The sequence below is a fragment of the Euleptes europaea genome, chromosome 13 (assembly GCF_029931775.1).
Source record: "Euleptes europaea isolate rEulEur1 chromosome 13, rEulEur1.hap1, whole genome shotgun sequence".
NCBI lineage: Eukaryota > Metazoa > Chordata > Lepidosauria > Squamata > Sphaerodactylidae > Euleptes > Euleptes europaea.
Genome location: NC_079324.1, coordinates 3,642,255 through 3,657,465, shown reverse-complemented (window position 1 = coordinate 3,657,465; position 15,211 = coordinate 3,642,255). Strand labels below are relative to the sequence as shown.

The 15,211-nt window shown below is 52.1% G+C and overlaps 1 protein-coding gene across 1 annotated transcript in view; it reads right to left on the bottom strand.

Moving 5' to 3' along the window:
• AR (androgen receptor) overlaps window positions 1–7,185 on the bottom strand; it is a 280,055-nt gene extending 272,870 nt beyond the window's left edge. Inside the window, exon 1 of the mRNA XM_056859314.1 lies at window positions 5,999–7,185. Within this exon, the coding sequence (XP_056715292.1) occupies window positions 5,999–7,185 (1,187 nt within the window). The remainder of the gene's footprint in view (window positions 1–5,998) is intronic.
• Window positions 7,186–15,211: the final 8,026 nt, after the last annotated feature.

The window sequence follows — 15,211 nt, the reverse complement described above, 5'->3', positions numbered from 1 at the left end:
CCCCCACACACACACAGCAAGAGAGAGGCAGAAACCACTCTGGAAAGATAACCATCTACTTTACAGCAGAACATAAAAAGTCAAGGTATAATTAGCAAATAAATGGCAGAGGCGGGAACGAAGCAGCATAAGAGAGTTAGGAAAAATGTGGTTACAAAGACTGGCCATGTGACCACCTTGACGGTTTCAGCTTGTTTTCTCTCCCTCTAATTTGTTTAATCCATTTAGCTGCCTCTCCAGTCCATCCTGCCATTCCAAAAAAAAGCAACGTTTGGGACAAATATAAGAGAGTCCCCCTTGTTTATTTCTTGACTGCCTGTCTATAAGATGATCTTGTAAGGATAATTTCAGCCTTGGTTTTGAGCATACTGAAATGCCGTTGACAATTTTCAAAGAAGAGCAAACTAATATGATGGTGATTGATGTTGACACTAACGTCCCCCAAAGAACTGCATGTGGATTTCTGAAGAGTAACGTGCCGGGCCATTTGAATCTAATCAAGGTGTGCATTATTGCCTGCCTTCCCTTCAGTAATGTTTACATGTAGTTAGCAGGTTGACTGAACTGACATCTTCTTTGCAGTGGAGGGAATTCTGGGTGAGCAGAACCCGGGTGTGGAAACCAGAACCTTTCAAGAAAACTCACTTAACTCAAGTAACTGTCCTTCCTGCTCCTCTCTCTTTAAGCTCCATGTTCAAGACAAAGTTCGACATGAGTGTCAGCATCAATTTCTTGGGTGCCTGTAATTGTTTCCGATCCGATCTTTAAGGCTACATGAAATAGGCTCAGCCCGCTGAAGCTCCTGGGTGCCCCGATGAACCCCTGGCTGTGCCTCTTCCTTTTGCTCTAGCACCACCCCCACGGAGTGCCAGCAGGCCAGTCTCTGACTTGTGAGGTGCCTTGCGAGGAGGGCCTCTGGAGAGGTGGCATGCACATTTTCTAAATTAATAGCAAAAGAAATAAGGAATTATCCCAGCATCTATGGAGACTTAAACCCCCTGACAATAAGTCATCTAGTCTAAAAACAGCTTATGGCCAGCACATCGTGGGAGTGTGAATGCGGACTGGCCAGTGGCCGTCAAGACCGTGTCCTGCCCTCGCAGCTGTGAGGTAGAGGGAGATGGCAGCTCCCCGTGAAAGCTCTTCTGCCCCGCTGCGCCCAGCAGTCAGGCAAGAGGAGTCCTGGACTAATTATCTAAAGTGCTCTTTGGACATACAGAGTCTCATTCATGTGCCAAAGGATGGATTCTCTCAACAGAAAAAGCTGGAGAAAAGAGAGCCAAAGAAAAATGCCTTAACCACGATGTGCCTTTGCTCCAGTTCTTTGCTTAAAATGGTATAAATCAGAAACCCTTATCTCACCACTGACAATTTATTCCCTGCTTATCTCCTTCCATCAGGGGAGTAAATCAAAAGCCACTCACCAAGAAGCTAATCATAAAGTTGCACAGCAAGTATGTTCCTAAGAGAATAAATAACCTCTAAGGAGATTGATCCATACAACAGCAACAAGGGAAAGACCACACAGCATTTGCCCTGCTCTTTACTTCAGCACCGGAGAGTGAAAAAGGCTGAATATGAAGCTGTTGCACCGTCAGATGCAATTCAAACATTCGAAAGAACAACGGGGCACCGAGGCATCCTGTGACAAGGCTTCAGGGTTGCTGCCTTGATCTGTGCTCAAGCCACCACCACCCACAAGCTTAGGCGGTGGGGGGGGGGGAGAAGAAGAAAGAAGAAGAAAGAAGAACTACGAACTGAAGGCAGCTAATCATTAGATCAGTATATGCAAGCAGAAGAGAGGGAATGCACAGCTGCACACCAGGCATACCTTTAGGGCCGCACGTTTGCGTATTCTGACCCAGATAAGTGTCCCATTTTATGCAGATAATTCACAGTGGGTAGCTGTGTTAGTCTGTCTGCAGTAGTAGAAAAGAGCAAGAGTCCAGTAGCACCTTAAAGACTAACAAAAATATTTTCTGGCAGGGTATGAGCTTTCGTGAGCCACAGCTCATTTCTTCTTGCTCTTTTCTACCATTTTATGCAGTTCCTCCAAAAAGATATTCAAGTGTTTTCTTGGAATGCTCGACTTGGGGGCGGGGAGTTGGGGTCCTTAAAAGTAAGTTTGCGTCTAGTTATTTGCTTTCACTGGAAAACCTACACTTGTGTAATTCTGAAACTGAAATTAATGAGAGAGGCGCTGCTACTTTGGCAGGATTAGAAACTGAAGTCTTCTAATCATAGAGGTATATAAGGAAAAATAAGCAGGTGATTTTCTAGCAAACTGCCTATAGAGAAATAAATCCACTCTCAGCTTCCATTATCATAGCCAGATACTGGGCTGACTGAAAGGTACAAAGGCACCCGGCCCATATTTTTAATTTAATCAATAACACTGAATATATCAGATATTTGCACTGGAGTTTTCATAGTTTTCTACATTCTGAGGCCACTGTGCTACAAAATTATGGGCTGAATCCAGCGGTTGGAAAAGGTAAGAAATGCCCCAAAATTGGTGACATGGCTGGTGAGAAGAAGAATGTATCACAAGAGTTAAAACGGAGCTGTGGTAGAACTTCAAGGAAAGCCGTGGAAGCTTCCCTACCAATCGCTACGAGACGAACACTGAACTGAAGGTGATCCTTTAGACCACTGACCGCGCAAGGCCAAACTTCCCAGACTGACACAAACAGGCCCACTGAAAGGGATATTTTACAAATAAAAGAGATTAGACAATATGGACCGCCAGACTCTAATGCAGCAACAGGACCGTAAAGTCATAAAATGTAAAGAGCTCATCCAGGTCCATTGACGTCAATGGGAGGCTTTCCACCAGATTCCATGAGAGCTGGATTAGGCCCAAGATAAATGTAACCGGGGCGGGGGGGGGGGATAGTCAACTGTATTCAATCTAGCAAGGCTTGTTTTGATTGATTTAAACCTGGGCAGACTGAAGTTGGATTCTCCACCCAAATCTATCAGATTTCTACACATCTGGCTCCCAGCCCATAAACCATACATTACTTTTCCATAGAGGCACTGTGAGATTGATATGAGTGCATGTGATGCTCAAAAGATGGTTTGCATATCTAATACCACTTGCACCAAAAATATTTTCTTTGGGATGACCCTGCAGGCCCTTTGTTGAGATCCGCACGTGAAATCCTGTTCTCCATTCCCACTTTGCCCCCTATGGCACCCCACAGACTCTGGCACTTCTGAATCTTGCAACTGATATGGAGATGTACTGGAAAACATGTAAACCTGATATATGAGTTTTCATCCTCTGGTGATATGAAATTCCCATTTTTCAGACAATAGTTACCGGCATTCAGCATCAAAGCACCATCGAAAAAGAAAATCTATTTTCTGTGGGCATCTGTGTGTACCGAACTGCTAACATCTGCAATGGTGGTAACAGTTTTAACATGACTATGGGGGCACTGCCCCTGACCACAAATGGGAGCTATCGAACAAGTGCTGTGGGGTAAAGCAAGAGCCAAAGATGTCACAAGAAGCCAGCAGAACTCCACATTTACACGGTCACTGTGTATAGAGATGTCCGGAGAAAATGGCGGACTGCTCAAGCCTTTGGAACAAGACCAGCCAGATAGGAGCTTCAATACAAGCTCCATAGACACACTTTGACATTACAAAAACTCCCGTCTTTTTCAGCAATATTATCCTTCATATTTCCTAAACAGCTAAAAAGCAATGCCTGATTCAAACACAATTGGACTCTGGGAAGAAACTCGCCCAGTCTCCATTTTGACTCACGGCCCAGCTGCCGAGAATGTCATTGCAGGCCCCACTGGCGACATGGAGGCTGGCGAAACAAGGACCCTGCGCCGCCGAGAATCTCCGAACTCATTTTGCGCAATAAGCATCGCATTCAACTAACAGTTTGCACACAAACAAATCTGAGCTTTGTTTTATTATATCTTTATAACATTTTGTAATGCCTGGTAAAGATTCTCATGTATAATGTGATTACTACGACAACTCTGTGCAATGTTGCATTCAGTTTTACTTTGTTGCTGCTATTTCCACAGTTTCTCCAGTCCCCATGGGTTCTGAGCCACTGGGCCAGGGATGCATTTTGTTGTTGTTTTTATACCTGCAACACTCGCCCAGAGCCTCTGAATCAGATGGAGCACCAATCTAATTAGTCAGCTAATGCCCTCAATCGGTTGTAGACCATCAAATCTTTATCAAAGAGTTCAAAGCATAACCCAGTGAAGATTAAATGCTAGAATTTTGGATCCAGGATACGTGGAAATGAATTCCACTGGAAGTGGTGGGATTTTCTTCTATGAACTATATTTAGGCTCATTTACCAACCTTACCAGTCAATGGAACTGAACAGACTCAGCACCCAGTTCAGCTTTAACTGGCCTGTGGACTGAGCTCAAGCACCAATGAAACTTACGATATCTAAGTAACTGAAAACAGGACGGAGGTGCCCCACGGCAATCCCTAATTTCACTTTTTTAAATAAATCTGTGAGACAAATCAGATATCTAATAAGCTGCCTCTGCTTCCAAAAAACCTTACTTTCGACCACTGCTAGCACTCCCTTACCAAAAAAAAAGGGGGGAAAAAGATTAAAATGTTGATGGGGGATTTAGTGCTTGTGACAGATTCTTTATTGCTTGGACAAATGAGGTCATCTTTACATCAGTAGAATGAGCATGGGACTCTTTGGGAGTGAGAAGGTCTGAGTTCCTTGCAGTTGGACTCTGGGAAGAAACTTGCCCAGTCTCCATTTTGACTCATGGCCCAGCCGTCGAGAATGTCATCGCAGGCCCCACTGGCGACATGGAGGCTGGCGAAACAAAGACCTTGCGCGCCGAGAATCTCTGAACTCATTTTGCACAATAAGCTCAAAGGTAGCAAAGTGATAGTTAAGTTTCAAATCAGCATACACGATTGGGGGGGGGGGAGTTATAAGAACCTGTAATGATGCCACCTTGTTAAGTAAATTAACTAGCTGTGGGAGAATGTGGGAAATGATGGGTACAGGAGAATAAGAGCTGAGCGGTCACCAGTCCATTAAGACTAGCAGAGTACAGCTAAATCACTGCTGTAGCACCAGAGATAATGGTGTCCTTTAAGGTCTCATTAACTGAAAGGCAGCATTTTGATGCCACAAACACCCCCCCACACGCACAGATCTATGACATGCATAAGCCAAGATTAAGCTCATTCCTATCCATTATGATTTTTTTCTATTAGAAAGAACTTGTTAAGGACAGAATAAAAACGGCACTCCAATCTGTTACTTGTTTTAAAAAATCAAAGAACTTTCAGAACTCTTCTTTAGCATAAAGAGGGCTCTGGAAAAAAATTCACGTATAATTAAATTAAATATATATACTTAATTCAATCTCTAAACAAGTTAAAATTCCGAGCGGCCAACCATATCTATGAAAGCAAATATGGTTGTTTCACCCTCTCCAGGCGCCATCCGCAGTGGTTCCAGAAACACTCCAATACACCTCATGCCATTCAGATAACTATGATTGTCTGTTGTAGAAAAAACAAAAGACCCCCCCCCACTGAAAGACCCCTCTCTCGCAGCAGAACAACCCCGCTCTTCTTTCCGCTCTTTTTGTGTGCTCAGCATCACTAGTAAAAGGAAGATGGGGCCTGAAGCACCTCCGACGGTTCGCAGAGCAGCTGCGCTGACAGCGATGAGCAAGCTCCCGAGCGTGTGGAGCGCGGGATGAGGGAAGGCGCCTGTGTGGAGCGAGCCGCTCAGCCGCCCTTCCGTGGCCGAAGTTTCAGCGGGCCTTTGGGCCCCCCGCCCGGAGCAGGAGGCAGCCCGCAGGCGACTTGAGCGGCGCTGCGGCCACGAGGCCGGTTCCCCGGGCCGGGCGGCCTCTGCCCAGGGCGGCCGGCTGGAAGCGGGGGGCGAGAGTTTCCCCCGCCGGACTGGGCGAGGCCGGGCCCTTCGGGGCAGCCCCGCAGCCCCCCCCCCCCCCGTGCCGCCGCTTACCTGACGTCTCCGTAGGCGCCGGCGTAGCCGTCGAGCCAGGGGCTGAGCTCGGTCTTGATGCAGGCGGCGGCGGCGGCGGCGGCGGGCGCGAAGGGCAGGCGGCCCAGCACGCCGCCCGGGTACCAGAGGTCGGCGGGCAGCTCGGCGGCGGCGGCGTCGTGGGGCGTCGGGCCGGGGCTCCTGCCGTAGGCGAAGGGGCCGGGGGCGGCGGGCTCGCCGGCGGGGCCCGGCCCGTACAGCTGCCCGTCGTCGGCGAAGAAGGGGTGCCAGGGCGGGCCGGCGCAGGGGGCGCCCAGGGCGGGCAGCTCCCCCGGGCGGCGGCACGGCGCGCCCCACCCGCCGCCGCCGCCCGCCGCGTACTCCAGCGGGCTCTCCAGCTTGATGCGGCCGGCGGGCGCCAGCGCCAGCGGGAAGGCGCACAGGTCCCGGCCCGCCGCCGCCGCCGCCGCCGCCTCGTCGAGGTCGGGCGCGCTCTTGTAGAGGCTGAGCGGGCCGGCGACGTGCAGGGCCGGCGCGCCCTCGCCCCCCGCCGCCGCCGCCGCCGCCGCCCGCCCGCCGCCGCCCTCCTCGGGGCCGGCCTCGACGATCTTGCAGGCGCCCAGCGCCAGGGGCCGCGGCGCCGCGCCGGGCAGCGCGAACATGCAGTCGCCGCGGGCCGGCAGCAGCTCGCCGCCCGCCGCCTCCAGCGCCTCCAGCGCCAGCCCCATGGAGGCCGAGACGGCCTTGCACAGCTCCTTGGCGCTCTCGCCCAGCAGGCCCTCCTTGCCCCCCCCCGCCGGCGGCGGCCCTTGGGCGTCGGGCAGGAGCGGCAGCGGGCTGCCCTCGCCCAGGAGCTCCTTCAGGTCCCCGGAGCAGCTGTGGAAGGGAGCGGGGCTCAGCAGGGCCAGCGAGGCGGCGGCGGCGGGCGGCGGCGGCGGCTCGCGGTCTTCTTTGCCGGCCGGGGGCTGCTCGTCCAGCGGCAGGTAGGTGGGCGAGGCGCCGGGCGGCGGCGGCTGCTGCTGCTGCTGGGGCGGGCTGGCGGCCGGCAAGGCGGCGGCGGCGGCGGCGGCGGGGGTCGCGTGCTGCTGGCCGGGCTCGTCGCGCGCCCCGCCGGGGCTGTGGAAAGCTTCGCGCACGCTCTGGAAGAGGCTCTGGAAAGCGCCGCGGAAAGTCTTGCCCGGCGGCCGGGCGTACAGCCTCACCTCCATGGCGCGGCGGGCGGGCGGGCGGGCGAGCGGGGCTTCAGCCGGGGAGGAGGGGCGCGGCGGGCCGGCGCGGCTCGGCTCGGCTGGGCTGGGCTGCCTCCGGGGCTCTAGCGGGGGCGGCGGGCGGCGGGCCGGGCCATGGGGGGCGGGAGCGCGGGGGGCCACCTGGCCGCGCTCGGGCCCGCTTGGAAAGGTGGAGCGGCGCGGCGGGAGGGCAGCTGGGCACAGGCTGGCGCTCGGCAACTTTCGCAACCCAGGCGGGAGCCGCCCGCCCCGCTCCGCTCCGCTCCGCTCCGCTCCGCCTGCTGCGGCGGCGAACGAGCGCGTCTCCGGCGGGCCCGAGGCGGGGGGAGCCGAGGTCACCGCCCGGGGCGGCCGGCTGCGCGAGCGGACGAGCCAAGGACGCTCCGGGCCGCTCCTGCCGAGCGTCCCACGCCGCCGGACGCGGGGGGGGGTGGGCTCCGGGGTCGGCGGGGCCCGCGGAGGAGGAGGAGAGTCTGTGGGCCGCGGCGGCTGGCTGGCTGCTTCCCCGCCCCGCCCGGCCCGGCCCGGCCCGCAGGAGAGGCGGCGAGCGAAGCAACAAGTGGGCGAGGCGAGCGAGCCCGGGCGGCGGGCTGCTGGCCCGGCTGGCCGGCGCGGCTTCCCTTTCCCCTGCTGCTGTCGCTGCTGCTCCGCCCCGCTGGCCTTTCGCGGCGCTTCCAAATCCGGTCCTCGCGCTCTCGCCGCCTGGAAGTGGCCCGCCTGCCGGTCGCTGCCCGGCCCCGAGAGCAGCTGGCAGGCCGGGAGCGGCCGGGTGGGTCGGTGGGTGGGTGGGTGGGTCGGTGCGCCCGTCTGGGCCGAAGTAGCAGGCGGCCAGCGGCGCGAGGCTGCGGAGCGTGCGGCGGGAGGAAGCGGCGCTGGGCTTATGTAGCCGCGCTCCGGCAGACGCACGCCCAGCTCCACGTGCCCCCAGGGCTGCCTCGTCCAAGCGTGCGGCCGGGGAGAGCCGGGCTGGGAGCGCGCGCGAGCACACGCGCCACCCTGCCGACACGCATGTGTGAATGCACCGCACGAAGGAGCGGTTGCGCCGCAGCAAGCCTTCCCTGCATTCAGGAACTATGCGGTCGTGGCAGGTTGCGACTTGCAGCTGTGCCAGGTTTGGCACCTTGCATGCTTAACCCCGGGCCTTCCCTGGATGTTGGCTCCTGATTTTCCCCCGGAGATACTGCTGATGTGCAAATATCTTCTTGCTTCTCTTGCAATATCTTGTTTCTAAAAAAATGCACCAAGATTTCTCTTCCCCTTTGCCTTACAACACACCAAGTATGGCATGTGGGTAGTACGCAAACCCTGCATCATATTGGTGACCTCATCCGTGGCAACTGCGCAGCTCCCGTGATGTGTATGTGTGTGTGTGTGTGGGGGGGGGGTGAAACTGGACCTGTGGCTTGTGTAGGGAAAGTCCCTGCCCTTCAGAGACAAACTTCTTGCCATCTGGGCCTAGTACTGGCTCTCCAAAGACCTGGGCAAGGAGCTATTCCTGAGGCCTGCTACTTAAGATCCTGCAAAGGGAGATCTTATGGGCCACCAGTAGCCAACCGAACTCAACTGCAACTTCTTGTTGCTTTTATTTCTGAAGTAATTAACCAAAATTTTAGTCAACTAATGGAAGGCCATTTGGATGAGTGGGAACAAACTGTAATCAATGGGACTGAGAGGTAATATTTGAGGCCATTTTAGTTTGGGTGCCCCCACCCTTGCTGCCAGGGGAATGAAGTGTGGACCCTCCCCGCTCCTAAGGTCTTTATCAAATTGTAAATGGCCTTCATACATGCATTCATGTAATCCTGGTTGGATGAAAGGCAGGTAATTAACTATGTATTTACATAAAACAATTAAGTGGCTTAATTAAAACAAGGGAAACAAAACAACCATCATTGGCATCGGAAATGCTGAGAACTCTAATGACAGCCAGCCAAACTTACCTTGATCTTCTTACAGGTGTGGAAATTACCGGGAGATTTCCCAGTGGGCCGCTGGTGGCCACAAACAAGCAAAGCCAAGGTCCGACTGGGCTGCCAACACGTCTGTTACTCAGATTGGTGTACACGTGTCAGGGCCGTAACATGCAAAGGGCCGTAACATCCCTTGCTAGCACAGAGCAAGCACGCCTATTTGGGGAAGTTTAATGTTCCTGGGGCTCTGACCTGGATGGCCCAGGCTAGCCTCATCTCATCAGATCTCACAAGCGAAGCGCTTGGATTACTGGTCAATGCTTGCATGGCAGATCACTGAGGAAGCCCAGGGTTGCTACATAGAGGCAGGCAGTGGGGAACCAACTCTGAATGCCTCTGGCCTTGAAAACTCTAAGGGGGGCGCCACAAGTTGGCCTGCAACTTGAGGGCAACACAGACACACACTTTGGATCTAGCATGTGTATACCAAGGCCCACATTCAGATCAACGCTCAGAAAAAACAAGGGGGGAAAGATTCTTAAACAAAAGGGGTTTTCATTTTATAAACAGGAAAAGAGACCAAAATAATCTATGCGATGTAAAAAAAAAGCAGCAATGACAATTACAGAAAGCAAAAAGCAATGCAGTAAACAACACACACACACACACAAACTCTCCCTAGAAAAACTGCCTGGGAATAAAACTAAAAGTGGGGAAACAAGACATACGAGCCTGCTCTTGGACAGTTGGGGCGGGGTGTGTGTGTGTGTCCTCAGCGGCATCAGGATGAAACTGGCCAAGCGGGGGAAGCAGAAGAGGAGACTCGTCCATGAAGCAGAAAAGCAAGAGGCCAGCTGAGAGGCAGCGGTAACACAGGATAAATCCCAAACGGCCTACAGAAAGTGGGGCTGAGGGCAAGTCTTTATACTCTTTTGCTGAGACTAAGGAGGGGATGTTGGCATCAAAATGTGGGAATAATAAAAATGTGATATCTTAAAGATGAGCCAGCCTGAAAAGAAATCCTGTGGCTTTATGGTAGAGGGGAGTTTTCTCCTTTTGCTTGCTTCGCTTCTAAAGCATTCCCTTGGGAAGATTTGAAAGTTTGATATGGCCGGGTACTTGTCATAATTGGGGAAGGGCAGGAATCTTCCTGTCTGCTTGTTGAGATATGGAGAAAATTGCTGGAATGGTTTACCCTTGCTTATTGTTTTGGAGACCTGGGTTGTTAATTTGGAACAAATTAAGTGGGAAGAGGCCCTGAAGTCCTTAGGGGGAAATGGACCTCGACCGAATCCCTCTTAGGGTGAGTGTTGGCATGACTGGTAGAGGAGTGGTGCTGCATTTCCTTCCACCCTTGTGATATCAGTTGAATTCAGGCTCCTTCTATCCATCTTAGGCCCACACTGAGGTGTACACGTGTACAAGAAGAGGGGAAACAAGCCATGACAAAATGGGGGTCCCCAGGGGATGAGGGCCTTGGGGCATCACCTCATGGGCCACCTGGCTCAGCCACATTAATCTGCCTTATACTGAATGAGATTCGCAGTCCATCAAAGTCAGCAGCCAGTCTCGGGCAGAGGTCTTCCCAATCACCTACTGCCTGGTCTTTTTAACTGCAGAGGCTGGGGGGGGGGGGGTTTCAACCTGGGACCTTCTGCATGCCAAGCAGATGCTGTAGCACTCAGCCACGCCTCCTTCAGTAGCCAGCACAAGCAGTGTTAATTCACTCATTTCCTCCTCTCATCTTGCCAGTTTGCAGAAGACAGCCAAGGGTGAGCCGAGGGTCACTGTCAGCCCCACTGAGCTGAGCGGCCCCACTGTGCGGAAAGGACTGCTCACCCTGGCTGCTCCGGGGCCAATTTCACTTCACAGTCTGCCCTGCCTTCTTGTTCATGCATGAGTCCAGCCCCCTCGACAGATTGCTCGACTCTTGACAGAATCCATGCTGAGCTTTGCACTTGCCCAGGAGGAGCTACCGGGTTGTGCATTGTGAAATAAGTAGTATGTTTGTGTTGCAGCTTGCGGTCACTTTTTCCACTCTGAACTAAATCTTCTCAGTCATCTGGAAAAATACCTCTTTCACTAGGATCATGGTCAGGTCACATAAACACACAAAGTGTGTCCACCAAGGTCAGTCTTGTCTTCTCTGACAGGCAGCGGCTCTCCAGGGTCTCAGGCAGAGGTCTTTCACATCACCTACTGCCTGGTCCTTTCAACAGAAGATGCTGGGGATTGAACCCAGGAGCTTCAGGCCAAGCAGATGTTCTACCATTGAACCACAACTCCTCCCCACTTGTTGTGCATTGAATCGTTTTCAGTTTGCCCCCACTTGTGTCTTGCAGTCACATGATATATGCTGGTTGTATTGTCTGTGTTTGCTCTCTCAAAGTCTGTGGCATGTTTCTCTCTCTGCCTCAGTTCAGACATAATACAAAGCCATGGTCTGTCACCACAGAATTCTGGTTTCATTCTGATGCCTGGGAAAACAAACCAGGATCAAATCACGATTAGGCTACGATGTTCATTACCTGTCGTGGTCCCCCAGCACACCCACCCAGCACAGTTTCAAACCTCACAAGTACCCACAAAGGTACTCCAAAAACCATGTCCAAGGGTTCAAACCAAGGTCCAGACAAGGCAGACAGCAAGGTCAGGAGAAGACAGACGTATTGCTTCCACACAGCTACGCCCTTTCCAGCTGCTTATAAACAGCAGGCCACTCAGGCAGCTGTAACACCGTGCACCTGCCAGCCACCTCAGACCTGCTCCTGCAAACACCCATCCCTGCTGTCGGTGCTGGGTAAGTGCTGAGCTGCCAGGTGGCCACTTCGCCTTCTGTCCTTTAAGGCCCAATGTGTTCACTGTTCCTGAGATTCTGGTGATGGTGTGTGTGTGTGTGAGAGAGAGAGTAGATAGGTAGCTGGCTTCCCACAGCCGGCTCAGAGTTGGAGGGCTGAGGGGTTGTTGCGTTGGCTCCAGGCTGCAGGTTTGGGTCTGTTCCCTCAGGGGCTGCTTCTTCCTGTACCTCCTCAGCCTCTGGCTGTGGAGAGAAGCCAGGGCTGCCGGCTGACTCTTCATCAGAGGAGTCATTGTTGTCCCCTGGACCCAACTGGGACATGACATTACCTGTGATTAATAATCTAACTTCAGGTCCTGATTTGACAGACCTTAACTATTCGTAATGACTAGAGTGGCCAGAATTCAAGCAATCATACGAACTGTGTGTGTGTGAAGTGCCGTCAAGTCGCAGCCGACTTATGGCGGCCCCTTTTGGGGTTTTCATGGCAAGAGACTATCAGAGGTGGTTTGCCAGTGCCTTCCTCTGCACAGCAACCCTGGTATTCCTTGGTGGTCTCCCATCCAAATACTAACCAGGGCTGACCCTGCTTAGTTTCTGAGATCTGACGAGATCAGGCTAGCCTGGGCCATCCAGGTCAGGGCAATCACCCGAACTATATTAGTTTAATTAAACCATGGTTTTGCATGATGTCTGAACTGAGTCTTTATCTAGTATGTGTCTCACAATCCCAAGAACTGATCACCAGATTCATCACTTAGGTTCATGCATGGGGTGCTACACCTTTGTTTGAAGAAGTTATCTAAGCAACCAAATGCCAAACAAGTCAAAAAAAAGGAACCAGTCACTTTTAAAGTCCTTGCATTCTACCCAAAGTAGAGTTGTGGAAAAAAAAATTTTTTGTTAAATTTCGGGTTTGGGTTTATTGGGCCCAATTTTTTTTGGGTAAACCAGAAATAAGCTGAATACCCGTACTGGTCCTCTATATGATGGTTATCATATCCCCTGTCAGTCTTCCCCTCTTCAGGGTAAACATTTGCCCGCCTCCAGTCTTCTAGCACCTCACCTGTTCTCCAAGAATTCTAAAAAAATAATGGACAGAGGCTCAGAAATGGTATCTTCAAGTATTTTAAGTACCCTTGGATGCAATTCATCTGGCCCTGAGAACTTTGATTCATTCAAAGAAACTAGGTAATTGTGCACGACCCCAATGCCAATCCTAGGCTGCAACTCCCTTCCCTCATCATGTGTTCTGTTTATGCCATGTTGAGCACCACTTCCTCACAAGAAAAGACTGAGGAAAAGTAGGAATTGAGCAGTTCTGCCCTCTCTTCAACTCTTGTTACAATTTCACTTTCCGGTCCCTGCAGTGGGCTTATCATGTCCTTGTTCTTATTCTTACTCTGTACATAGGAAAAGAACCCTTTTTTGTTGTGTTTAGCATCTCTTGCTAGCCTAAGCTCATAACACTCTCCCTACAAGCACTGGTTATTTGTTTATATTCCTCTTTGGTTATAAGGCCCTCCTTCCACTTCCTAAATGAGCCTTTTTTATTTCTCAGATCTTTAAAAAGCTGTTTATGGAGCCACCCTGGCCTCTTTAGGCTCCTCCCATTTTTCCTTCTCATAGGAATGGTTTGTGATTGCGCCTTCTGTATTTCACTTTTAAGAAACTCCCACCCTTCTTGAACTCCCTTCTCCTTAAGTATTTCTGACCATGGGATTCTACCCAGTATAAGTTTAAGTTTGTTAAAATTAGCTCTCCTAAAGTCCAACCTATTTGTCTGACTACGTCCAGTTTTTCCTTTCCCCAAGATTGTAAATTCCAAGGTTACATGGTCGCTACTACCCATGGTGCCTACTACTTTAACCTCATCAACCATTTCTTCCCTGTTGGTGAGAATCAAATCTAAGATAGCAGATCCCCTAGTTTCCCTGTCCACTTTCTGGAATATGAAGTTGTCAGCAAGATTTCTGTGGGTCCCCAAACCTTTCTATCCTTTGAGTTTTTTTCTTAACATTCCATTTTTTCCTTGTGTGGGTGCTGGGGTGTGGGAGCCCACCCAGCAACTGGCAAAGATACTTTGCTATCATGTAGGCCGTGCTTTCCCCCTGCTCGTGTTTTTCTTCCCTGCAGTTTGCAGCAGCTCCTTCCTTGTGCTCCAGAGCTCACTTACCCAAGTCCAGGCCTTGTGCCTGTTGGCAAGTTGGGTGGCTTTTTTGCCCCAGTGCTGATGAGAACCCATCTGTGAATCCTTCTTTGGGAATCTGATCTTGCTTATGTCAGGCCTGCTCTCCTCTCTCTGCATTTGGAAGTGTTTTGTCTTCTCGCAGATGCTTTGCTCAAGGATTGTTTATCTAACCGTTGCATTCCTCTCCAGCCTTTGATGCCCGTGGGAGCCTGGCACCGTTAGCCTGGGGTTGCCATGTCAACCTGTACTATCTGATATGACCTGTATGACCACTATTCCTCCATATATTCTGCTGTATGTCCTTGCCCCCCCCCCATTCCTGCCTTTTTTACTTCTGCAGGCTCTGATTACCTGTATGTTTTCCAATAAAGTCAACTCTCCTTTGGACTACCTGCCTGCGGATGTTGCTTTTGGGAGTACTACGGGGACAAGTGCTTACATTAAGGCAGGAATCACTCTGTTCTTTCACCTGCCTGGCTAGAGCCCTGGAGGGTTCGCTTGCATCTCAACTACCGGTTCCTTGCGTGGAATCCTGGAGGACCTAAACCAGTGGGCCCTTCTATTGGGAACGTCGACCTGCCCTGACGACCCTACTCTACTGCATGATGTGCTCTTCGAAGTACTGCGGACTGATGCAGAAATCAACCGCCTAGTGGAACTTGTTCGGATTCAGTGGCGCTGTCTTGCTGAGGCGAAGCCCTGGACGTCTGAGGACACAGATCGAAGTGCCCATCTCGAACTCCTGGCCCTGGACAGGCTATTGGAAGAAGTGCGAATAGCACAAGAGGACTTGGTAACCTTGACTTGTTTGTTAGCAAGATTGACATTGCAAGAGACGCAGCAGGACCTATCCACCCCGACTCGCCCCGGTCCATGGCAGGGGCACAGGCGGGGGGAACCCCGCTGTCGCTCATTCCTGATCCTAACGAGTGCCTAGTGGAGGCACGAAAGGTCGCTGTCCAGACGGCGCTGCTATTCGTGGGACTGCCCCCGACCACAACCATGGTGGCCGATTTGGCACAGCTATTAACCCCGACGTTCGGGGATGGAGCAACTGCTCTTGCTGTCCAAGTGCAACCTCTGCTTGGTGGGGACTCTGCCCCACTC